Source organism: Antechinus flavipes, chromosome 1 (assembly GCF_016432865.1).
Source record: "Antechinus flavipes isolate AdamAnt ecotype Samford, QLD, Australia chromosome 1, AdamAnt_v2, whole genome shotgun sequence".
Taxonomy (NCBI): domain Eukaryota; kingdom Metazoa; phylum Chordata; class Mammalia; order Dasyuromorphia; family Dasyuridae; genus Antechinus; species Antechinus flavipes.
This window is the reverse complement of record NC_067398.1, coordinates 341,861,868-341,888,046: the sequence shown is the minus strand read 5'-3', so window position 1 is coordinate 341,888,046 and position 26,179 is coordinate 341,861,868. Positions and strand designations below refer to the sequence as shown.

At 37.6% G+C, this 26,179-nt stretch overlaps 2 protein-coding genes and 1 long non-coding RNA gene across 26 annotated transcripts in view; 1 reads left to right on the top strand and 2 right to left on the bottom strand.

Moving 5' to 3' along the window:
- Positions 1-7,117, bottom strand: part of MAPK8IP3 (mitogen-activated protein kinase 8 interacting protein 3) — a 95,423-nt gene extending 88,306 nt beyond the window's left edge. For 23 of the 24 annotated variants that reach the window (XM_051969427.1, XM_051969431.1, XM_051969434.1 and 20 more), the window contains exon 1: positions 6,650-7,116. In XM_051969427.1, the coding sequence (XP_051825387.1) occupies positions 6,650-6,967 (318 nt within the window). In that variant the 5' untranslated portion in view covers positions 6,968-7,116. Of the gene's footprint in view, positions 1-6,649 lie in introns of all 24 variants that reach the window. The other variant, XM_051969429.1, reaches the window with a different exon arrangement.
- Positions 7,118-7,158: 41 nt separating this feature from the next.
- Positions 7,159-11,345, top strand: LOC127543399 (uncharacterized). Its single transcript, XR_007949224.1, has 2 exons — positions 7,159-7,256; positions 8,222-11,345. It is a non-coding gene; the product is annotated as an uncharacterized LOC127543399 (long non-coding RNA).
- Positions 11,346-12,960: 1,615 nt separating this feature from the next.
- On the bottom strand, positions 12,961-25,912 carry JPT2 (Jupiter microtubule associated homolog 2). Its single transcript, XM_051969464.1, has 5 exons — positions 25,767-25,912; positions 20,199-20,347; positions 17,919-18,061; positions 16,617-16,665; positions 12,961-15,902 (listed from the first exon to the last, which is right to left on the bottom strand). The coding sequence occupies exons 1-5, from the start codon at positions 25,808-25,810 to the stop codon at positions 15,712-15,714; spliced, it is 576 nt and encodes a 191-aa protein (XP_051825424.1). The 5' UTR covers positions 25,811-25,912; the 3' UTR covers positions 12,961-15,711.
- Between the last annotated feature and the right edge of the window lie 267 nt (positions 25,913-26,179).

Here is a 26,179-nt window from a genome sequence, read left to right as displayed (position 1 = left end):
TTATATTCTACAGCTGAATACATTTTCACAGTCATACAAACTAAAAATATAAAATTCCATTGTACTTATTTTTATTATTAAAAATCTGATTCAGCAAAACAAATTGTCACTTTAAAGATTCTCCTCAGATAAGGTTATCTCCCATACATGTCTAAATCATACAAGACAATATCCTCTGATTAATGATCACAAAGAATTCATAAACTTGGTAGACAAATTATTTGCGAGATATATTTGCCATCACAGCGTTATTTCCTATAGATGGTGAGGTCCTCTACATTTCCTCTTTGAGATGACACTGCACTGATGGCACAAACACTGAAACACTGCTGTTCTTTTAAGTTAGATCCATTATCATTCAAAAGTTTAGCCAAACTATCCACATAGGAGGACCAAGTGAATGAAGAAGGACCAAGTGAATGAAGAATGTCCAATGTAAACTCTGATATGAAACTGAATGGATATTCCATAAGGCTGGTCCAATAGTATATACAACACTGCAAATGGACAATAAATTAGTCTTAGACCTGAAATGAATAGGCTTAATTGTCCAATGATCAAATATGTTCAAGTATATAAAGTACTTTATAAACTTTAAAACACATCTTGTTTATTATTGATAACTTTTTTTTTTTTTTTTTTGCTGAGGCAATTGGGGTTAAGTGACTTGCCCAGGGTCACACAGCTAGGATCTGAGGCCATATTTGAACTCAGGTCCTTCTTATGTCAGAGCTGGTGCTCTATCTACTGCACCATCTAAATGCCCCTCCCCCCATTATTAATCATTCTAAGCTTCACCTTGAAACAAAATCCCATCTTTTTTAACATGAATGGTCTTCAGTAATCACATAGACTTGCATGTCAAGGAAAATAAAGTTTCTGAAGACTTAATACATTCACAATCAAGAACTGGCCAGGAAAAGCAATGTAAAGGATAACATTATTGACGTGATGCCAAAAAAAAAAAAAACCAAAAAACCAAAAAACCGCTAGTCACTCATGTAGTGAAACTATTAGATATTTATGTGATATCAAGAGATCTATACCAGAGGTGGGGAACCTTTTTTCTGCCAAGGGTCATTTGGATACTTATACCACACAAATTATGAAGTTAAAGAATTTAACCAGTGGGAAGTTGTTATCACCAGACCAAATGATTTCACTCACCTGGACATTCCCCACCCCATATCTAAAGAAAAGACTTTAGCATGTGGGATGGCTCTCTTGCTGAGAATTTATGAGAGAACATGGATAAATACTGAGAACAGGATTCATCTTTAAGTTTATCTTTGATCCAGCAGTGTCTCTACTGGATTTATACCACAACGAGGTCACAAAAAAGGATCCATGTGTGCAAAAATGTTTGTGGCAATCCTTTTTGTGTAGCAAGGAACTGGAAACTGAGTGGCTGCCCATCACTGGAGAATGGCTGAATAAGTTATGGTATATGAATGTTATAGAATATTACTGATCAGGAGGATGATTTCAGAGAGTCCTGGACAGACTTACATGAATTAATGATGCTTAGTGAAGTGATTAAAACCAAGAGAACATTGTACACAGCAACAATAAGATTATATGATGATCAATTCTGATGGACATAGCTCTTTTTAATAATGAAGTGATTTGGGCCACATCCAATAGACTTGTAATGGAGAGAGCCATCTACACCATTGAGAGGACTGTGGGGACTGAGAGTGGATTACAACAAAGTATTTTCACTTTTTTTGTTGCTGTTTGCTTGCATTTTGTTTTCTTTCTAATTTTTTCTTTTTGAAGTAGAAGTATCTGCCTCAATTATATCAGAGATACTTCAGTATAAATAATCATTCATAAAAATCTTCTCAACTACTATAAGTTCCTTGAGTCTCTCATCTTTATATTCCCCTAATGTCCATCAGTGGCCTATGTACATATAATGACTCAAGAGACAAACATTTTTTGATTTGAAGCTATAAAAAATTCAATAGTTTGTTACTTCCACTCTAACTTCTAACCATTAGGGCCCTAAGGACTTCTCCCAACTTAGTAATAGTAGCAATGGCCAACTGGCCTCTCTGGATTCAAGAATAAAAATGGACACTTTCCACTCATACAATCTTTCTAGGAATCTTGTTTGATAACTATATTGGGAAAAAACAAAAACAAAAACAAAACTACTAAAAGTAAGAGAAAAACAAATTAAAACAACTCTGAGATTTCATTTCATACCCAGGAAATGGGCAAAGATGATAAAAATTATAAATCAATACTATAGGAACTAAGGAATTACGATAGAAAAATCACTAAAATTCTCACACCGAGCCAAAAATTTCATACCTAAGCCTGACAACGAAGGTCAATGGCAGAAAGAAAGGTCTCATAAATACCCAAGTATTCATAGCAGTATTTTTTTTTTATAATAAAAACAATTAGAATCAAAGTAGGTGCCTATCAATTGGGGTATAGCTAAACAAACTAATCAGTAAGATTGCACAGCAAGAAATCAATATGCAGAATTCAGAGAAACATGAAGGAATTTTTATGAACTGATACTAAATGAAGAAAAAACATTCCAGAATGACTACCAAAGTGTCCATGAGTATGTATGCATGTATGTATGTATGTATGTATGTATGTATTTAGAAACACATTTTAAAAATTGGGTTTTTCAAAGGCCATATTCTGTTTAACCATAGAACTAATACAGTTTCTAAAGGAAAATTAATATACATCCATGTATGAAAACAGAATTCTGAAAAAACACAAGTTCCAAATAACTGATTATAAAATATACAGAGATCTTAGCTTTTAAGCCTCTTGCTAGAGATGAAGCAGATTATGTAAATAAATGTTACATATACTATTAATATTGGCTGCTATACTAAAAAATGTGTCAGATAATCTGAAATAAATTAAGTGTATTACCATTGTTTATATCATTTTTAAAAAATGCATATAGATTGGATAATTTGTATGGGGAATCTCATCATTGGAACTGAAATTTAAGCAGTAAGGATTACACATGATAAGCAAGCTTCCTTAGTAGAAGGGTAGTAAGATACTAAATGAGTACCATAATTCATGTGACTACCTACATACATATATAAAATTTGTTCCCATTTTCAGAAAAAATATCTTTTCTACACACAAATGATTTGGAGGCTTTTCTGTTTTAGTTTTCTGAAGGAATTCACTTTTCTATACCCCTGATGATTATGGTACAACTATGATGTACTAAGTTGAAGAGACAAATAGCAAAAGTTCTAGTCACTACATTACAATGGTTTCATCCCCAAATAAATGCTCAATGTAAGAATGGCAGCTGAAGAAATTGCATCACATATATATATATGTTTCATCCCCAAATAAATGCTCAATGTAAGAATGGCAGCTGAAGAAATTGCACCACACAAAATATAATCTATATCTATGTATGTGTGTGTATACACAAATACACATACACCCAAAATACTTGTAAATTATTGTTTTTACCACAGAAGCAATGATAAAGTGTTACAAAATTACATATGCAAGCCTCTGTACTGCTTTTCAGTTGTCACTATTCTCAGTTTAGAGAAATAAACTGAGATATGGTTGGAGAACAAACAATTCCACCTAAATGTAGATCAATCTCTGAATTCCTTTAGCTGTACTTACTACTAAAGGTGGAAAGTTGAAAATAGAGGTATTTGCTTGTATTTTTCAAGGCTTAGAACTGAAAAACTTTAAGATTTTCTCAGTTCAGGAACATGCAGGAAGCTCAAGTTACCCATCTCTGACTAAGCCTTCTTGAGCACTGTAATTGGGGGAGGGGATCGACAGAATTGGTTTAGAGATTTTATGAGTCTGAGGTGTTCAGCTACATAACAGTAATATTAACTTTACCCTTCTCTTTTATGTTTCAAAATGAGATCAATAATTTCCTTCCTGGGTTATTCTGAAGGGTAGTTTACCTGACAAGAGAACAATAGCATATTCTTCCAAAATTTAAAAAAAGCCTATTTTTTCCTTTAATAGATGCAATATAAATGCTGATATTATTCTGCTATCGTCCTATGGTATACAATTTTACATTTTCCACAGACCACATTTATTATAAGCAGCAATCTAGGAATGGTTATAAACAGAAAGAACTAAGTTTGCATGTAAACTGCATTAGAGATAATTAAGTATAATAGAGTCAGGGCTAGGGTCTGATTCAGAAATCTGGGCTCTGACACATCATCAGATACTATTACTCTCTTCATTTTATACATGGAGAATCAGAGAAAGAAAGAAGCTAAATGAGTTACTAATTGAGGATCACATTTAAGTGGCTGAAATTTTATTGGAACTCATATCTATTTTGCTCCAAAAGCCCAGATGTTCCATTAACAAGTTCTTCCACCCGAGGGCAAGCCACATGACCTTTTAGGGTTCCAGGCAACTCTCCTTAAGTTATAAAAGAGTAGCGACCTAGTGAAAAGATCTTTTAAGGTGATGATTCTGCCCCCCTCACTAGTATCCCTGAAAAGAATTACAAATATTGGGGAAGACTGCCTAGGCATTTACTATAAAATTTGACAACAAAATGTTAATTCACGATACAGGTCATCTTCGTTAAGCATTGGACTTGGAGTCAGGAAGACCTAACTTCAAATCCAGCCTCACATACTTACTAGCTGTGTGACTGTTTCTTCAATCATAAAATGAGGATAATTGTCCCTATTACATAGGGCTATTGTGAGGATCAAATGAGATAACATTTATAAAGTGCTGAGCAAAGTATGCTACCATACAGCATGGTAGGTTGCTTATTCCTCTTCTCTTAATTCTTAAAGTTGAGATTTCTTGAATTATATCTTAAATGAATAATTTATTTTTAGTATGGGATAGTGGTGAAATACTGAGGGCATCAAGTTTATGGAGAGCAGTGATAATTACCTACAAAGCATAGAGGAATCAGAAACAAACACAAGATTTTGGTACAATAGTTCCTCTAATACAGAACCAGAAAATTACTATTGTATTCAAAGACAACTCTTTTTTTGCCTTGAATAGTTGATGTAGGAGAAGCCATTGGACTCGATGTCAGAAGACTAAAAGTTCTAGTCCTGAACTAGCCACTATTAACAACCATGGGCCAGGTACAAAAACTTTAGGTCCTGCATTTCCCCCTCTGTAAATGAAGGAAATGGATTAGATAATCTAAAGTTCCTTTCAGTTCTAACATGTTATGATGTATATATATTCTTTAGCATCTCTTTTTGTAAAGGAGTTCAGCCCTTTATCAGCTACTGTAAAGTCTGAGCACCAACATCAATTTTAGACAAGCAAGAAACTAAGAAATACCTTCTTGACTAAAAGATGAAAAAGTCTGGCACTATGATAAACATTAAGTTCATTCAGCGGGGTCCTTTATCAAAACCGTTCTTAAATATCACTAAGAATACATCCTAGCTATGGTATAAGAAATTCACGAGTTCTTTCCATTATTTCTGCTTTAAATTAGTATCATCATATGGACAAATAAGAACAGGGAAAACAATATGTACCATCTCACAAAGGAGTTTAGAAGCTTCCTATTTTTCAGTCAAAAAGTTTGATAAAGAACCTTGTTTTTGTCCATAACACCTACATATATAAGCAAGGTAAGAGTAGTGGCACTGTATATAACACATCACTTTCTTCCTTATCCCTGAATATTTAAATTGGATCACATGCTGTTTTCTAAGTAACAAAGTAAAAATACTTCCAAATCAAAACCCACATTAGAATTTTCCAGGTTGTTCTATAGATGGGGGCAACCTGGCAAATGTAGAGATTTAAAGGGCAAAAGAGTTACTATCAACAAAGCATGAACTCAGCAGTAACCTTACACAGAAACCAAGAGCAATTTTACCTAATGAATGCGACAGAAGCTTCTGAGCTTTTGGCTCTCATTACGTGTTAGAAGCAATTACCAGCTGACTCTTTTGCCCCAAACCATAAAAAACCTGGACAGAAGGACACAAGGGAAAAAGCCTTTCCAACTGAAGGCTCCATGCTGCAAAGAGGATGTTTAGGAGCGACTGCAGCGCTTAGGGGCTGGTCGAGGCAAGTAACCAGGGCTTTGGGCAACATTCTGAACAAACAAACCCGATCTGGAGTCAGCATCGGATTTGGGAAGAGAAAAATCGCAAGGTTGTAAAGATGGGGATTCTGGAATCATGACCCTAAAGGCTTCTGCCATCAAGATGCATGTGACCTTGGGCATCCCCGGTGGGACTGAGCTAAGTGCTGGGGATATTCCGGGTGACCTCAGGCTTGTCAGAGGGAGTCTTTCGGCCTGGGGCAACCGAAGTGGGGATGTTTCTCCCTTTCTCTCGGTGGGTGTGGCCGTAGGGAAGAAGAGAAGGCTGCAGAAGCTCCCTGGGGCTATTAGGGGTTCCGAGGAAAGGAGGCGGAGGTGAGTAGAGTTCCTGGAAATGATATGGGATGGCGGGATAGTGGGAGGGAGTGACGGCAGGAGGGGGAGAGAGAGGCCCGCAGTAGTCCAGGCCGGCAGCTGGGAATAGAAAGCAGGCCCGCAGGGCCCAGCGGCCCAGGGGTCAGAGGCAGGGTTTCCGGGGCGGGGCGGGAGCCCATTCCACGCGCCCCCCTCGGGCCAGGATTAGCCCCGCGCTCGGCCCCGGGACTCGTAGCCTACCTCCTCGGCCTGCTTGCGTAGCGCCTTCTCCCGCTCGTACTGGGTGAGCAGCTGCTCGTTGTCCTCGCGCAGCAGCTCGAGCTCAACCTCGTGTTCCTGGTTCTCGCTGAGCACCGAATCCAGGTTCTCGAGCACGTTCACCACCAGCGGCATCAGCTCCTTCACCACCTCCTCGTCGTAGCAGCTGATGAGCCGCTCGAATTCGCGGTAGATGGAGCCGGCCAGGCCCGACACTCGCTCCGACATCACCGAGCCGGAGCAGTAGTCATCCTGGTACACCACTACCCCGCCGCCCTCGTCCATCTGGATCTCCATCATCGTGGCTACCGCTGCCGCCGCCAGCGCGGCCTAATGCCTTCCCGGCCGGGCCTGGCTGTACTGCTTGTCGAATGTCTGCTCCTAGCTCCCCCGTTTTCCCGAGGCCGCTGCAGCCGCTCTACTCTGCCTGTCACCTCCGCGGCTCTGCCAGTCATTCACCCGCCGGAAGTCCCGCCCCACCTCCCGGAAGTCTCCGCTGCTCCTCTGAAAAAAGGGAAATGAACGTTTCCCAGGCAACTGTCGGATGATCCTCTTACACATCCTCGCTAGGGGGAGCCGAAGTCGTCAGGTAAAGAGGAGCGTGCGCACTACTGCTTCAGAGTCAGATCTTTTCGGGAGCCCTTCTGCGGTTTCCGAAGTCTGACTCCCGGATTCATTAGAAACGTTATCCTCATTCACTAAATCTGGATCAGACTGCCTGGAGCACAGAAGCCATGAGATGCAGACAAACAGGGCGGGTGAGGGGCAGAAAGGGGATGAGAGGCAGAGAGGCAGAGAGGAGAGGCGGAGACAGGAGGAAGGGACTGATAAGAACTGGCGAGATATAGAATAAAGAGGGGGCGAGATACTTGTTTACAATTCAACAATTAAGGTGCAGAGCCGTGCAAAGTTTAGAGACTATAATGTAGTATAATGTAGAATAGGAAAAGCAGGTTGAAGCCAAGTAGTGGGTTTTTATGCTAATGTATTGGAACCTAGAGAGAGTAAGGAGTTCCTGGAGTTTATTGGAGAGGGTCGGACAGGGTCGGACCAGTTTTAGGAATGCTGTTTGAAGATTGGTTTAAAAAAAGGTGGTGGTGGTGGGGGCTAAACAAGGGAGGGTCCAATTCGGAGGCTAAAGCAATAATCCAAGCTAAATGGTGATGAATGGGTGAACTAGGATAGTGGTCATGTGAATAAAGAGATGAGGACAGATTTATGTTTATAAAGAACCGTTTGGGAGGCAGAATCAATGAGATTTGGCAATCATTGATTCAATGGGGTGAAGGAGAAGAAAGTTGAGGAGGATTTCAAGATTTCAAACCAGGATGATTGGATAGAGGTGTCCATTCTAAATTTTTATAGTTGTTTGGTATTTTTTTAGATGTTTTATATGTATATTTATAGTTGTCTTGGGTAAGTTTGAGTTTGAAATGCCTATAGGATTATATAGTTAAAATGTGTTTGATAATTAGCAATCAAGAGTAGAGAAAATTAGGGTTAAACATGTAGATTCGGGAGTCATCTGAATTGAGGTCATAATTAAACCCATAGAAGCTGATGAGATCACCAAGAGAAAATGACAGACTGGAAGGAGCTACCTTTCGAATCTGTAATTAAGGTGAGACACTTCAAAACCAAACAAAGATAGGAGATCACAGAAAGTACAAAATAAACGTTTTCAAAAGAAATATAAACCAATCATTTAAGGAAAAAAATGCTCCAAAGAAGTAATAAATGCAAATAAAAAGTCTGGGATTTCACCTCACACTCATCAAGTTTGCAAAAATAAAATTATTATAATAGTCTTAAAAGCAAGTGGGAAGACAGGCACAATAATGTACAGATGATAGAGTTATCAGTAGTACAACTTCAAGTCCTTTAATTTATAATATAAATCATAAGGTTTTTTTGTAATAGCAAAAAACCTGGAAAGGAGTAGTTGCCTATCAATTGGTCAATGGCTAAACAATATGTCACAGGAATGTAATAGAATATTATTGAATCATAACAACTGAGGAATATGAATTTAGAGAAATGTGAAGGCTTGAATGAACTGATAATTGGAGAAAGCAAAACCAGGAAAATATACTAAACAGCAACCATTTAAATAAAGCTAACACAATACAATTCAGTGATTAATATGGAGTCCAAATTACAGATGATGAAAGTCTCTTCTGGGAAAAGGGGTTGATTGTCATCTGCCTGGGGACCATATGACTGGGCTTGTGGGGAATAAGTGACATCACATTCTGCCATATTACCACCTGCCTGGCTTTATTTGGAACAAGGGAAATTTACTTTTAACCTGTTTCAACAATCATCTGTCTGGGGCAGCTAGGTGGCACTGTGGATAGAGCACCAGCCCTGAAGACAAGAGGACCCAAGTTCAAACATGACCTCACACACTTACCACTTCCCAGCTGTGTGACCCTGGGCAAATCACTTCACCCCCATTGCCTCAGGAAAACAAAACAAAACAAAACAAAAAAAAAAAAATCTGAGTCTATGTGCTTCTTCTCATTCCATCCCCAAATCTCTTTTCCAGCCTCACATGCTGCATAATCCCCCAGTCTCCCTCTTAAGAGTCAACTTCTAGAGATGTTACTCATTTATCTGAACTCATTCCTCAAGGATCAACAAACCTTGCAGTTACCCAGGCTTGCAATCTTAAGTGCAGACCATCATCACTTCATTGTGATGGCAATAGCCCCTGGATTGGTCCTCCTTTCTCAAGCCTCTCTATTTCAGTCCATCCTCCATTCAGCTGTCAATTTAATTCTCCTAAAGCTTAAGTCTATCTATATTGTCACCATATTCAATAAACTCCAGGGACTCTAGAACCAAAACTCTGGTAAAGATGCTTTAATAATGTGGCCTCTTACCCTTCTAATTTTATGCATCATTTCCTTTTCTCCTCCCTTTCATAATACTTTGTGATCCTATTCTCAATACCATACCTTGAACCAGACCTTCCTGACATTTTCTCTGCTGTTTTCCATGCTTGGAACATTTTTTCTCATCTGTCCTCCTTGCCTCCCTTCAAACTACAAGTCTCTTCTACAAGAAAAATTTCCTGATGCCTTTATATTAGCATCTATTATCCCCAACTTAACATGTCATTTGTCTGTATATTTGCATACTTGTTTACACACACATATCTTGTCTGTACATATTTGCATGCTGCCTCTTATCCTTAGAAGAGAGCATTTTTTTTTGCCTTTTTATGTCATGCCTCTAGCACAGTACAGGGGCACAGTAAGCACTTATGCAATTCCCTGACCACATAAACTATCTTACCCAAACTAGAATCTTATTGCAAAAAAAATATTTCTTTGTTTGGTTTTTAAATCTTTCAAATTGGACTCCAGTCTATCCATGTTACTGCCCTTTTTGCATTTTAGAGTTCAACCAAACTGACTTTTCACACATGATACATTAACTTTTCTATATATTACCTGTCTCCCACACCTGAAATAAATTCTTTACCTCTGCCTCAGAATCTCTTTCTCAAAAAACAATTCAAACAGAAAGCTTTCCCTACTCTTCCACTAATGCTTTCTTGCCCTAAAAACTATTCTTTGTATATTTTACATATACATATTTCCCCCCAATAAATATTACTGCCTTAGGAGTAAAGATTGTTTCCATTCTTTTTTCAGCACTTACCGAAATGCCTGACACATATAGTAAGCCCTCAAATAACTGTTAATGGACACTGGGAGTAAATGAAATTGCCAAGGAAGATTATTTAATTCTAAAATGCCATTCGACTTTTGAAATTTCTTTTTACTTTACTATCTCAGCTCAATCTCCTGACTTTTCCTAAAAGGATTGGAAATTGACTCCTTTTGAGTAGAATTTCTTTTACTTGTACCCTCATTCCCCTCTCCCCAGTGATTAGCACCATGTCTGACTCAGGATACATTTAATTTCATTCATAGTAAGAAAAATTTGGAGTAAGAATGGTTTGACAACACATTTTGAAAAACAGTATATACTTACTGATGAATAATATAGTCTAATATTTCCTAATTCGTTCTTTGCTGCATGGAGGACTAAAGAGATAAAAGAGTGGAAGAGAATGTTTTAGCGGAGATGGGGGCTATGGTATCAAACTCAGAAATGGGGTAGGAAGAAGCCCACTAATCAAGACCTGATTTACTTTTAAAAAGGACCCACTTGCAAAAAGTTTTGTAACAGCTTTTAGTAGTGGCAAGGAATTAGAAATTGAGTTGATGACCATTAACTGGGGAATGGCTGAATAAGATATTGGTATATGTGTAATGGGATATTATTGTTCTATAAAAGAAATGAACAGGATTTCAGAAAAGCCTGAATGACTGATATGAACTGATGCCGAGTGAAATCAGGAGGACCAGAAGAACGCTGTATACAATAATAGCAAAGTTAAGTGATGACCAGCTATAGATGTGTTTCTTAGCATTTTGGTGATCCAAGATAATTCCAAAAGACTTGGGATGGAATGTGCCATCCACATCCAAAGGAGAACTATGGAGACTAAAGGTGGATCAAAGCATAGTATTTTCACCTTTTTTATTTGCCTTTTCTTGTTTCCCCCCCACTTTGGTCTGATTTTTTTTTTTTAATGACAAATGTTGAAATGTATGCAAATAAATACTTCTTGATTGATGATAGCCCCTGGGGAGGATACAAAGGCATTTTCAACTTTAATCAAATGTTATTACCCAATTCCTCAAATGTAGATGTTACTAAATTGTTTACCACATAAGTTTAAATACTTAACACTATTAGCAAGATCATGTTGTATACATACAACTCCCTTGAGCTGATGATCGATGGTAGAAACAGTGTCTCCATGAGGTTTTGAAAGGAACGGAGGACAATTCTCAAAAGCCAGTTATACTGCAGTGAATTCATTTGCAAAATATAATTTAGCAATTCAGAAAATTAAACTTAGAAAGCTAATTTCTGAAGGGAAACCAAATGCTCAATTTGACATGTGATTTGTGTTCAAATGTTCTAAGAAAGTGCCAAGGAGGGTGAGGACCAATATAAATTCCCACCTTTAATGCTGTATACTTTTTCTTAACACGTAGTTCACTTCAGCGCCAGTAACTGCCTTCTCATTTTCTTGCAGAATTGCAGAATTTACATAGTACCATTTTGATATCACACATAAAATAGGAACTATACTTCATTAATAGTCTACTGGAAAGAATGCTACTTGGACTGAGTAAAAAGCATGAGGTAAATATAAAAAATACATGATTAAATAGGAAAAGGTGTGCTTCATTTAAATTTTGCCTAATTCAGCATTATAACAAAAATAATAGGACTAGAAACCAGTCACACCCTATGAATCACTGTATACTTGAACAAAGCACAATAATTAGAGCAAGTAATCATCCTTTGATTTTTTGTTATTTAGTACCTGATTACGTACTATTTAATGCCTCAGTAAATTCCTCTGAACCTAGATACTGCTAGTTTTATGTAGTTTTGTGCTGGACTTGACTCACTAAAGATACTGCTTAAAACTTCTGGCACTTATTATACCGTGTGATTTTGGGTAACTCTTCCAATTTCTCTACCTGTTTCCTCACATGGAAAAAGGAACCAGTGCTTCCTATCTTCTTGAGGGAGGCTTGTAGGATAAAATGAAAAGGAATAGAAAGCACGTTGTAAACTGCAAATAATTATGTAAATGCCAGCTATTACCAAGGAAAAATTTTATGTGTGCAAAGAATAATTATTTCATCAGTGCTGTGATACTAGGTAGATGCCAAAAAAAAATTAATCTAAAAAGCTATATATCTCAAGTAACCCTAAGAATTAACTTAATGCTTTATTTTTTTCCTGCAAAGAAGTAAGGAGTATGCCCCTTTCCCATAAATTTTCAAGTGGGGGGGAGGGGCGAGGGGGAAGAGGAGAGAAAGAGAGTGTCACCCTAAGTGCCATAATAAATCCCATAAACATGTCATTCCTTACTAAAACTTCCAAAATAATGGACAAATTCAATTGTTTCTGTAACTGAAAGGTTAAACAGCACAATATATGGGAAATCATTTGTAACAATAAAAAACACCAGCTGAAATACATTTGCATGCTCATCCTACTCCAAAGTTAAGGTGTTTAAACAAATGAACACAGCTTGTGGAAAAAAGTGAAAATGAACAATTCCACTTGAGAGAAAAATAAACACCTGCTAGTAAGTTGAAAATGTCAACCTCCATTTTATCAGAAAAAAAAAGGGAGGGTTGAATTCAAGAATTTTGAAGGAGGATCTGTCAAGAAAACCACGAAACAGATTTTGAGTACATGACTGCCAGGTTTAATATAACTGCTATTCCCATTTCTGCCCTGAAAAAGTAAGAAAATGCTCCCATCAAAATTATACTGTGAAATCTAAGCACAAAATTTCTTAACGTAGTTCTAGAGAAAATGTTGGCACCAACTGCATTTTAAAAAACAAGTTTTAAGATATAATAAAGAATATGAGGACAATGAATTTCTTAATGCATTTTAGAAGAGACAGAGTAGGTTGCTAAACATCTTTGGATATTCCAAATACAAGCAGTTCCAACAAATACCAGATATATGTATCTCCTTTATATACAAATGCGTACAGGTGCATTAATACTTCCTACTAACCAATCTCATTCTTATGGGATACTTTCACCCCCAAACTTTTAAAATAGCTCTATACCCAATTTTCAATGTACAGCAACAAGATATATCAGGATACAAGGAAACAAGTTAGAAGGGGAAGAAAAACATCCTATTTACTTGTACTCCTCCCTGGATATTTCATCCCTGTCACTCATTTCATTTGGCTGGAAGTCTTGTTGAGGAATCATCCTAGTGGTTTAGAGCTGTGGAATTCAGGTGGAAAAGAGGATGTGGCTAATGAGGTATGTTTTTGCCACCATAAACTAGCACCCAAAATGTGCTTTCCTATAGACACACTTATAAATGGTGATTAGATTCTGTAGTTCAGAGACATTCTGGGTTAAGACTTTTGTAATCTAGCCTAAGAATTTAATCACTATGTTTCTACATAAAAATAATTTCCTAGTATCAAACAATGCACTTTCAAAATCTTAGAACACAGCCCATTAGTTAAATTGGGTATTGTTTGTACTTTACAGACTTATAGAAAACAGTAAGCTTATCTTGGCTATAAAGTAATCTCCAAAATCAGGGAATCCTCAAGAGGTTTAATTTTTGGTTAACAACATCTGCCAAGTAAGAAGTGTTTAGCAGCAATTTCCTACAGGCACTTAAATATTGTGGACAATGGGTGCATATTAATATGTGTCAATTTGCTAAATACTGTTCTAAAATAGAACTGTATTTCCACAATTTGGTGTTCACTTTGTAGATACCCGTCACAAAATCCACCATAATGAAACCTTATCTGCTCTACTTGCAAGGTACTAACAGATGTTCCAAATGTAAGAGGTATAGAATAAAATACAGTGTTATTTAGTTTGACTGAGGAACATTTCCCTAAAGGGATCAAAGAGATATGATTCTATAGTTAAATGTGATTTAGTTTCAAGAAAATTGTAGTCCATTATCTGAACTTGAAAAAGTCTTATTTTATCCACTGATAATATGCAAACAATCTAGCTAATTTGTATATGTACTGCTTTCAGATGGGCAAAATATTGCAGACAATCACTAAAATGAGTAATTGCTCACAAGATGGACTTTTGAGACTCTGTTTACTTTTTAGTGTGCCTACACAATTAGGTATCATAAATGGTTCAAAGTCAAGAGCAGTTTGTGAAGCTGGTATTTGAACAGCATTAAGAATGGCTCTTTAAATATTGTCCAAAATGTTTATTTTGAAGAAATAAAGATTCTTAATGATTTATTGTCTTTCTCATGAGTTGATCACAATAATTCAAAAAAAGTCTTAGAAAAATATAACCAAAATACCAGAAATAAATTGGACAAGTTAATAAGGCCTTTAAAAAGGCTGAAGGCTCCATTCTCCCCACCTTTAGAATAGAACTGTAGTTTGTGAAAGTAGTAGGTTCTCACCAATGGTAAACTGCAGAGACAATCAAAGGCATTTAAGGCTTATGAGAACAGCAGGGAGAAATCATTCACTTAAAATCAGTTAACAAGAGATCCAACTTACTCTCTTATGTAAGGCAGGCCTTCTGATCTAAGATCAGGCCAAGGGCTTCTAGATGACAGAAGTTATAGATGCCCCTGGAAGATCTGGGTGCAAAACTCTGCCATTAAGAATATATCTACAAACAAGGGAAAAGGAAAATTGGCTTGACTAATAAGCTTGACTAATTGCAGAACTCAAATGAAGTCAATACCCTTTCAAATCACAGCTTAGTCTTTCCCTGATTTTGGAGGGAAGTCAAAAAGCCTCATAAGATGTCTGCAGAATAGTCCATCACGGAGGCAAACTTAAAAGGACTCAAATAGATTTAACACCCCTTTTCTCAGATATCAGTAGTGCCTCCATGAAAGGGAAAGGTCCTATATCATCACTCTATAATTTAAGGACTTAGTGAGCTAAATGATTTATTACCATTCTGAATCACAAGTTGCATCCCTCTACCAGACCAGAGATGGGGAGCATTCCTCAGGCAATTCTCCAACATGTCATTCATACGGGTTTTTAGTCCCTTAGTGACACTGTCAATGGCTACTGCTGCAGGACCATCCTTACATGTACATGTCCATGAAAAAATAGATGTAACTAAAACCTTTGAAGATCCTACTCTTTCCCCATTTTCTTTCAATCCATCAACGAATCATATGTGGAACTAATTCTTGGATGCAAACCTGGGGAATTCCTTATTGCTCCTATATTTGTTGTCTTTATTCCCTGAAAAGCTATGTGTGCCTTGGTCTTGTGTAGCCTTAGCTGTTTCTAGAAGACAAGTTTAAGCAGCAAGCTACATAAAAATCTTCATACAAATCAACCCCTCCCCTCCCCGCCCCATCCCAACTTGTACTAATTAGAAACTATAAACCTTGACATCCTAACAGAAGAGTTTCTAGTCTGAAGATGCTGGCATTAGTTTCCTTTAGTAGAAAGAGATGCTGGATTTGCCACCTGGTGGGTTGAGGACTTTGTTGTGTGATCGAGGCCTGGGGCCCAACCTGGGCTCATGGTTGTCAATCTTGAGATTAGACTCTGTTTCCTTGGCTCGTTCCTCCTTTCCTTTGTCACATTTCTCATCATGTTCTTCTCTTGAAGACTGCATATTTTCTGTAGCTGTTTAACAAGGTCAAAATGTCATTAACACAGTGAGTTTAATATATGTAGAATTCAAGAATTAACTTGACTGCAGTGAAAGTAACTTATTTCTAAGAGGCCTGGAATAGAAGAGAAAATAAGAGAGAACAATAACTAAAGATAGCAGCAGGTTTTTCCCAGTATTTATTTTTATGGAGCTGCTCAAAGAACTTTCCAGGCATCTTATTCATCTTTAAGGAATAAATGAACTAGAAAAACCAGCAAATTTATTTAAGGAACCCAGTTTAAAGAGATGTTATCCTAGGTACTACTGCCAACCCTGGCGGGTAGTGATTTTTGAGTTGAAGGTAATGGATAAAATCTTGCCTGTAACAACTTTTTACTCTAAACAATTCCACTTCTTCTTTGAATCTAATAACTTGGTAGAAACAGAGGAAATTTTCTCATGCTCAAGATATATACCCATAGTCACCTATAGCAGAGGGAGAGTGCTTTTAAGTTCAACAGTTAAGACCAGCTCATCAGTCCAGATGGCAACCTTAGGCATCTTTTGGCTAGGATTATTTCTTCCCTGGTATGCTGCCAAAAGGCATAAATATAACATAATAACAATTACAACATCAACAAAAAATTATATAAAAATAATGAACTGAAGCACTAAAAGATACAGTATAAATGTGTAAAGAATGCACCTTTTATGAGACAGAGAGGGAATAGATATTATCTTCTCACCTCTGAGCTGCAATTTTGTGTCCTCACCTTCACATAAGACAATATGATCCTGCAATAAAGCAAGGAAAGTCATGTCAAGATTTCATCCAGAAACCCAGATAATCTTTTCTTCAAAGCCTAGCAAAAATTATTATGCATCTGCTTATTCCATACACATTCCTACTAATCTCCTTTACCCTGAACACAATTATGCAGAGTGGAAGAACTAGTGAAGCATATTACCAAGGATCTTTCCATTAAAGCTAAGCTAACTCAAATTCTCTCTATCATTAAAATTTACTTCTCACTTCTTGTAAGTTCCATTCTATTCTATCACAGGCCATCTTTGGGCTGTCAAGTCACAAAGATGAAAAGATTACCCAGGCAACAACCAGCTGTGGCAATGGCAGTGAGTGCTCTAGGCACTCAGAATTCACCCTGCTGACTGGTTAAGGTATGTAGGAATGTCTTAAAGAAAATAATTTGTTAACATCAAAGATTTTCTCTAGGTTTCTATAGGATTGTCTCAGATGCCTTTACCCAATCCAAAAAAACTGGAACAAAGAACTAAAAGAAAGTCTTTAAGTCAGTTTATCACAAGCTGTGGGACTCAATAAACTATCACTGACTTCAATGACTTGCTTTCTCATTAAAGGAAGGCCACATATATGGATTCAATTAGCATTTTCAAAGAATGAAGTCACTTTCATTTTTAATGTCTACATTTTCAAGATGATCTCTTAGTATAAAATACTAAAGTACAAGGACACATCACTACCATCAATTTAATGGGGAATGGAGTTAGTTTAGTATATTATTGTAAAAAATATATGGCTTGTATTACCTTCCGATTTCAAGTAACTAGAACTCAAGTTGGCCTTTCTTTAAAAAACAGATGTAACATAAGAAGGGAAAGAAGGAATTCCGAGACTATGGGGTTGTAAAGTAAAATTTACTTCAACTTTGTTTTCAGAAATAATTTTTCTTATTGCAAATTCAATTTTTAATCTATTAACTTTATGACTATTTTGAATACAGTTGCTCATACCCTCTCTGGTCAAAGTTAAGGTTCTACTAAGACTTCTTTCATTGTTTTCAAGATTCTTTGATATTAGTCAGATGACTAATGATACAAGATGCACAACTTTATATAATTGATGTAGTTGCATCCAACTATACATCCTATTATTATGATGTATTAAACTAGTTGCTTCCCAGTAGCTCAACCCTCCATGTCTGAGAGCTCCTTAATGAATCTGCTGTCAGAAACTTTTTTGGGTGGGGGCTCCAGCCCCATGCTATCTGAATACAAGAAGTTCATACCTTGGGCTTGTTTGGGTGTGCTAAGGGCGCAGTAAGGGTGACTGGAGACCCAAAGATGTCACTGGTCTTCCCACCAGGGGGATTCAAACGATATCGAGCCTGCACAGGAGTAGGCTCTTCAAAGATACCACTTCCTTTGCCTCCTGTAGAATTAATCACATCAGAACAGTTGGTGTTTAGATGGTATTTTATAGATTCAAATTGCTTTACTCAAAACCAATTTCTGAGATAGAAAGTAAAACTATTATCCCTATTCTAAAGATAACAAGATCATGGAGAGGTTTATAGTCTGAAGTGGAAACTGGAGCTTAAAAGGACATGGTCACACAGTTAATAGCATTGGAATCTGAGACACATCCAAAATTCTTGACTTGGTCTAGTTGTGTTGTTTCCATTACTACCTCTACCCTTCTAGACCATCAATGTAATTTATTTGGCTTTGTCCTATGTAACTGAACATCATTTCAGAAGCAGTCTCAGTCAAACAGGTGCTATATTCTGAACTGGAGGGAGGATGGTTCTAAGAGATTTAATACCAAACTTCAACTCTAAGAGGTAAAGGTAAAAAGGGAGGATGTTCTAAGCAAGAACAGACTGTGCCAAAGGACAAAGATGGAAAGTGAGGTCTTATATACAAAGAAAAACAAAAAGGCCTATTTGGTCAGACCATAGAAACCACAAAAGGGAGCAATGTATGATAAAAGTAAACAAGTGGAATCCAGGCTTCAAATGTTAAAACAGAGTAGTTTGTATTTTATTCTAAAAGTAATTGAAATCCTGTAGTCTTCTAATGATTTCATTATGCCATCAGATGCTGTCAAGAAGTAATTGTGACAGCAAACAGAAAATAGCAATCAGAGAGAAAGAATGAGGTTTGAGACTCCTCAATTGACTATATGTCTATCAGAATCATCTGAGTCAAAAGGTACATGATCACTCTCATATAAATATAGTTTTATAAATGTAAATTTATGCTAACTAGGTTTATTATCCTGACCTAAAGGGAAAGAATCAAAAGCAAAAATAGAATTCAACAGGTTGGGAGGAAGGAAAAGGCAGAAATACAGAAAAGACCACAAAACATTTCTGGATATGGAATTCAGGGAGGACACACAAATAGCTAAGGAAAACAAGGAACTCTCTGGTTATGGAATTTAGTCTGAACCCCAGGTAGCTGTACTTTCCATTAGTCACAAAGGTCCCTATTTCCTCAGAGACTAAGAGAACAAGTCTACCTGGTCTGGAAATGAAGAGTAAAAAGAACAAAAACATGAAATATATTGTTCCCTCCAACCAGACTCTATACCTATAATGTGCCTCCCTTTATACTCTTAGAGGAAGTCTTCACCCTGTTATGAAGTATATACCTTGTGTGTGAAAATCTAGATGATGCATTAAAGGGGTACTGAACAAGAATAAGAAATAAGATTGTAGTTCCAAGCTCAAAATTCAAAACCTTGCCGGTCCAAAGTCATCCTTTTTTTGAGGTAAGTTTGGCAATTTGCCAGAAGTTACTCAAAGGAAAATAGAGAAAAAATTCAAAAGGGGACTTTTAAAAATAACAAATTTGCAGAGATGATCCCTGGATCTAACTACATCTTCTATATATGAACAAATCCAATTGCTAGGCACAACTATTCTTACAAGCATTTTTTCAATATTGTGAAGTTGAAACTCTACTGTTTACAAAACCCTACTGCAATTGAGATCTTTCTGTATCACAAGTTTTGCTTTTATCAAATCTTGTTGACTGCTACCTACTATACCTTGCAAAGCAACTCAGAACAGTCTCTGGGGAGATACACCAAACAATAATTCCATAGGCACAATCACGCTGAAGTGGCTTAAATTTTCTTTCAGTCTTTAATGCAATGTACTATTCTGTGATCTTTTTAACTAAATAGTTTGTAAGGCCAGTCCTGATACTACTAAATCTCTACATTCATGAGTGCTTTAATGTTGGATAGTAACAAAAACATGACCTCTATTTAAGAATGCAAGGCAGGGCAGATAAATAACACTTCCTTCTCAAAATTTTTCTATTTTCCAAAATGGCCTTCAGTACACCCAATCTTTGATTTTATGTTCTCAAAGAAAAATCTGGGCTCAGTCTAAGAAAGAAAGTGAAACCTTTTTTCCTTACTAACCTGAAAAATAAGATCTGTCCCATATCAGAAGACCAAATTTTAAAAGGAAAAAAAGAAAATATTAGCAAGGAATGTCAGTGAAAAGGGATACAGGGGGTAAAATGAAGATGAGAAATGAAAAAAGAAGCCTTACCTGGAGGATTTGACCTTTTGGGTGTATTCTGGGGTTCCTCAGATGCTCCAAAGATATTAGATGCCATTCTATTTGGTCTATTTGAAGGAATAACTTCTTCTGGAGTTCCAAAAACATTGCTTGAATCTCCTCCAGGGGGTTTCATTACCCTGTGTACAGAGAAGAACCATAAGTTATATTTAAGCTTTTAGTAAAAGACCAGTAATAGGTCATTTTGAATCTTAAATGAATTTAGAAGATAGAACTCATCACTTTTCTCCAAATTCCCTATTACTGCTGAGAGCCATCATCATGCTCCCAATCACCCAGGTTTACAAAAAAACCACTGATGTTATTCTTTACTCTTTCTTCTTACTCCACATATCATTGATCAGATGTCAATTCTACCTTCTCAGCATTTCTGGTATGTGTTTCCTTTTTTCCACTAATAACAAGCCTTCATCTCTCCTGGATTACAGTGATAATTTTCTGCTTATTCTTCCTGCCAGAAGACTCTTCCCTTCCCAAGCTATGCTAAGATGATTTTTGGAAAACAAAAGTTTTGATCATGTCACCTAGACCCTGTTCAATGAACTCTAATAGTTCCTTCCTCTAGAATAAAACATAAATTGCTTGCCATTTAAAACTCTTTATCTGGTCCTTAACTTTTTTAGCCTTTTTAAACATGACTCCTCCAAAAAGTGATTCAACTACTAGATCTAGTTTCTCAAACACAACATTGGACCTCTCTTCTTTGCCTTTGTAATAGCTGTATCCTATCCTTGGAATGGTCTGCATCCACACCTTCATCCCGTTTCCCTAGCTTCCCTCAAGTCTCCCTATCCATCCTAACTTCCCTTTCCCTCCATGCTTTCTTCTTTCAGATACCTTCTTCCATTTTGTATACATCGTGAATGTTTCTCTTTACCTAGTTATTTACATGTGGTCTCCTCCATTAGAAATCACATTTCTTGAGGTAGAGACTGGTCTTTGCTTTTTTTATATGCTTGTTGAGTTAAGTACTGAAGGTTTAATAAGTAGAGTTAGAATTGGAACTTAGTTCCTTAGTTCCAGTGCTCTTTCTACTACACCCGCCAATTCTGGTTTTAAATCTCTCACAGGATATTTGGAATAACTCAATGTAATGTCAGGGCTAGCTTTTTGGAGGCCTTGGATGGGCGTTGGTCTTAGCAGGATAGTCACCAAGAAGATGGTCAGGAATAGAGTCTGGAGGCTGAGATCGAGCATACTTTCACTCGAGTTTCACTGGAGTCTGCTTATTTCCAGTCCTCTCAGCCCTTTAATACCTTAGTACAATTATTATCATTACAGCACATTAAGCATGTGCCAACTGTAGAACCATTACACCACCATACCACATTAAGTACTAATTATATGTGAACTAGAGAACCATTATCTCATCAATCATACTGAGTAAACACCCTGTTGTAAGTATGTAAGTATCCTTGTTTCAAGTATACTTTTCCAGAGTTCCGGCCCTCTACAACTCAATATATTTTTAAATGGGTAAAATCTAAATCTTGTTTCACATTCATTATAACTTTAAGGAACTAGGTCATTGCAACATAGTTTGTTTTTTTTTCATGCAAGCTAGGGGTTGATAACAAAGTAAATGAGAAATCCCACACTTTTTTTCTCTAATGTCCTTGCTATTTGTTTACAAAACAGCAGAAAGGAAGCTAATTTACTGTAATTCAAAGAAATAAGTTCTGAGATCATCTATAGAACAAGGACATAGCAGGGGTATGACAGACTCATTTCTTTGCAAAGAGGAGATAAAATTGCCATACACCACAACTTGACAATACACACAGGTCAGTCAGTAAACACTACAGAAGCCAAGTACAACAGCTGGTAATGCCAGGGTTTTTGATATGATGCCAATGTATCTCTGACTGCTAAACAAGAACATAAGCTAAAGTTTACAATTCAAAAATTATCTTCTGGAAAAAGATTCACTAGGATGATCACTGTATAGGGAAAGGGAGGATAAGAGAGTGGGAAACTTAGTTTAATTTAGTTTTCTGCTATATACAAGCCTTACAAGATACAAAGTACTTTGGCAGATATGTTATTTTGAATCCAACAAACGTAAGTCACTACAGTTCTAGTTTTAACCAGAGTTTTTAAGTATTTTCCTTGGCTAGTTGCAGTAAGTCTAACATTCCTAGGCCCAGACAGTTCTCTTACTAAAGGAAAGGGATTTAAATTCACCAAGTTGAAATGAATTTGACACTATTTCACTATATCAGGTTTGGGTTCAGTGCATTTGAAATTAATTGAGGCCACTTGTAAAATTAACAATTAGGTTTATACTACTAACCCTTTCTGTTCATCTCTATAAATCAGGTAACCAGGTACTTCCATCTCATGCCAGAATTACTGCAATCTTTTTCTAGCTTTCTCCACTTTTTTTCAAGCAATACTAAAAATCAGGGATTAGAGTTACATATTTATTTACTATGTGGATCATCTGACTTGTTCATCAACTCTAGTGATTTCACATTTATGACCCTTGGTTTAAAAGCAATCGGATAATGTTTGCACGGGTACATGATCTATATTGAAATATAGATTTAACATGTGTACATACACATACACTCTATATAGTTTTATGTGTACGTCTACATATAGAGTTCCCTCTAGCCCAATCTTCTAGGTTTCCTTTAGCTCTTTTTCAAAATTCTTCTTGACTGCAAAAGTAACCCACCACTTACTATGAAGTCATCTCTCTCCTTTAATAACTAAGAAACATTAAAATTCCAGTAATTCAAGAAATGAATAAAGAAGAAATGCTTCTCCTAAAATAGATGGGAGAAGACAAGTTTCTAGTCATATACTATATCTCACTTTCCCTCTGTTGATTACTTCCTATTTATGTAGTATATAGCTTATTTGTACATAATAATTTGCATATTTTCTCTGCCACTTTAGATGGTGAGAGCAGGACCTATCTTCTTGCCTTTCTCTGTATCTCTATTGTTTAGCAATGTCCAGGAACAGAGAAGACAAGGCACTTAATAAATGCTTATTGACGGAAAGACTGGACAAGTTACTTAACTTGTATGAATTCAGTTTCTAATTATACTTATTACCTCCTGCTTCCACCGGGTTGCTAAGAAGTAAATGAGCTAATATATATAAAAGCTAAGTGCCATATAAAAATTACTATTATTACACTCACTTCTCCCAAGGATAAATAAGTGACAGCAGTGTACTTTTAAAAATCAGTATTTGTCATGGCACAAGTCTTTCACAGTATTTGGGGGAAAAAAAACTTTTACTCTTGAGTATGGATTGCAAATTGTGTTTCTTTTATCTCAGTAGCATCAAAGGAAGCCAGACCCTAACCAGATTCTTTAAAATGTACACTTTAAAGCTTTAAAAAAGATTTGATTAATAATAATGAGGCTATAGCATCTTTTTAGAATCTCTTTAAGCAACATAATCCTTTAGAAAAAACAAAGGACAACAAGCAGTATTAATGAAATTAAGAGATTAAGTGCCCAAAGGAAGAATAAAATTCTGTGTCACTTTAAAAGCAAAAAGGTAGAAATGTTTAAATATTTACAAAAATGCCTTAAAGAAGTTTGGACAACAACATTCAGCCAGAACAATCAATAATTTGGGAGGGCTACTTTTCTATTCCTAAATATAAATCTCTAGATAAATCCCCAGTTTGCTTTTTCCTAAAACTCTGAACAGAGGGCATTTTCTTTTGGCAAAACAAAATGAAATAAAACCACTAGAAGTATGAAATGTATTACTTTTAACTACACTAACAGCAAAGAAAACCTTGGTGCACTGGAGACACATAATATATACAGAATTGAGCTGAATAATTGCAAATTTATATAACAAGCCCAGGCATTAAGCAAGATGACTTCTTGAGGCAATACCAATACAACCTTAATCTCTAAATCTTATCAGAGTTTTAGAGATTTTAATTTTTGAATAAAAAATTCCAATGTTGGGACATCTGATAAAAGAGGATCTCCACATATTCAAGAAAAGGGCAAATGGGTAAAAGAAAATTTAACAAATTAAATTTATACACTCAATAGTATCTTGCTAAGTGCAGAGCAAATCAAACTGATGATTACAGATATGCTTACACCACATGCACTGAGAGAAACTACAAAAGAGAAATAAGAGCTTAGTCATAAGCCACCTAATCTCTGCTGGTATACAAACATTGTCATTGTTTCCTAGACTCCTGGCACCACAACTCTTCTCTAAACTTCCAGAACCCTGCATATTCTGCTTGGGAGAAATTTTCTGATTTTATTAGTCTTTTACCTCATGTTTTCTTTGGACTTACCCGTTTAATAGATGGCAATTTTTAAACACCTCTTCGCTAGAGCACAATGAAAGTAATTTTAGAGTTTATTGTGTTATGTTAGACATATTACATTCATTATAATGATCATATTGCCTTGTAACCTAATTTCAGTATGAAATGCAATTAAATACTAGGAAACCCAAGCCCAGAAGTTTAAAAATGCCATCACTTCTAAGGTGCTCCGAAGAGAATTATTGTATTCTAAAATGAATAGTCCAAAGTTGACCTGTTAACTCCATCCACACAAGGCTTCCCTGCTTCTGAAGCCCAATTTAAAGAATTTCCAAGAATCCACACGTCACTAGGACATAAAAGCATGTTTTCAACATGGGTCAGTGATTTAAAAATTTTTTTTTTGCAACAGCATTTCGGTATAATTTGTTTCCTTTGTAATTTTAAACTATTATATATCGCCAGAAGGAGGCAATAGGCTTCATTCACCAAACAGCTAGAGTATTCGATATTAAAGGGGTTAAGAATACCCTCGTGTAAAAGAAAAGGTTTTTTGCACCTAGGCGAATCATCTCTTAAGGAGCCCAGCTCCCAAGACAAAGTGGGAAACAGGAAGTGGAAACAGGGACTCCCCCCAAGTGAGGAAGGCTCACCAGCCTGTTCCCAGAGCGGGGCATCATTCCAGAAAGCATGACTTTCCCCCCGCCCAAATTACATTCTACAAGAGGGCAGAAAATGAGAAGACACTCGCTGGTTAGTAACTCATAAAAAAGACCCTCGGCATCCGTCGGCTCTCTCCCCGCCCCAGTCTTCCCGGAATACTTAACTTCCCTCAACATACCCCAAATCCCATCTATCCCTGCCCGCACGGATGCGGCACCCACTCCCGTCACTCACACCTCTGCTGCCACGCCCCCTGGTACCCACCTTCTCTCCCGTTCCCTCCCTAGCGAAGCTCCCAACTCGGTCTCCTCCCCTTATCCCCTCCCCCACTTCCCCGGCCCTCGCTCCAATTGTTCCCCAACCTCCCCAATAGTTTCCCTCTGCGGACCCCCAAGGGTCCCTCCACTGGCCCCGCTTCCCGCCCTGGCCTCAGCCCACGAGAGCTTTTCCTCTGCCCGAGCACTCCGTTCTTGATTCCCAACACCCCCAGCCAGCCAACCCCGCCCCCCTCGCTTCCTTCCTCAACGTGGCCCGGGCCGGGTGGGTGGCTGGCCGGGCGCGCCTCGGCTCGGCTCAGCCTCTCCCGCGGTCCACCTAGCGGCCGGCCGTACCTGGAGCTCGACTTGCTGCCCTCATTCTCTCGCCCCTGGAACATGTTGGCAGCGGCTGTGGCAGTGGTAGTGGTTGTGGCAGCCGTCGCGGCAGCGGCTCTACTCTCGCACTGCAGACCAGCTCTGTTCCCGCTCCCACCACTCCCCCGCAAGGAGTGTGGGGGAGGCGCCTGCAGCCCGCCTATTGGGCGCCGCGGCCGCCAATCAGCACCTCAGAGCCCCTCCTGATTCAGAGGACCGCCTCTCGTCCCGCAGACACCTCCCTCTGCAGGGAGGGAATCTTTTAACATCTCCCCTCCGCCCCGGCCCATCCCAGCCCAATTCAGTCCAGGACGGATTGGAGGAGGTGAGTGCCGCTCTATACGGTCTGCTTTGTAAGAGGCGGGTACAGGCTTCTTCTAGCCTTCTTCACA

Excerpts from the sequence above, each read along its gene's own strand:
- JPT2 (XM_051969464.1), bottom strand. The coding sequence starts at position 25,810 with ATGTTCCAGGGGCGAGAGAATGAGGGCAGCAAGTCGAGCTCCAG. Across the intron at positions 18,062-20,198 it reads CAAAAGGTCAAATCCTCCAG|GAGGCAAAGGAAGTGGTATC; the intron begins GTAAGGCTTCTT and ends TTAATTCTACAG. Across the intron at positions 16,666-17,918 it reads CACACCCAAACAAGCCCAAG|GATCATATTGTCTTATGTGA; the intron begins GTATGAACTTCT and ends GCTTTATTGCAG.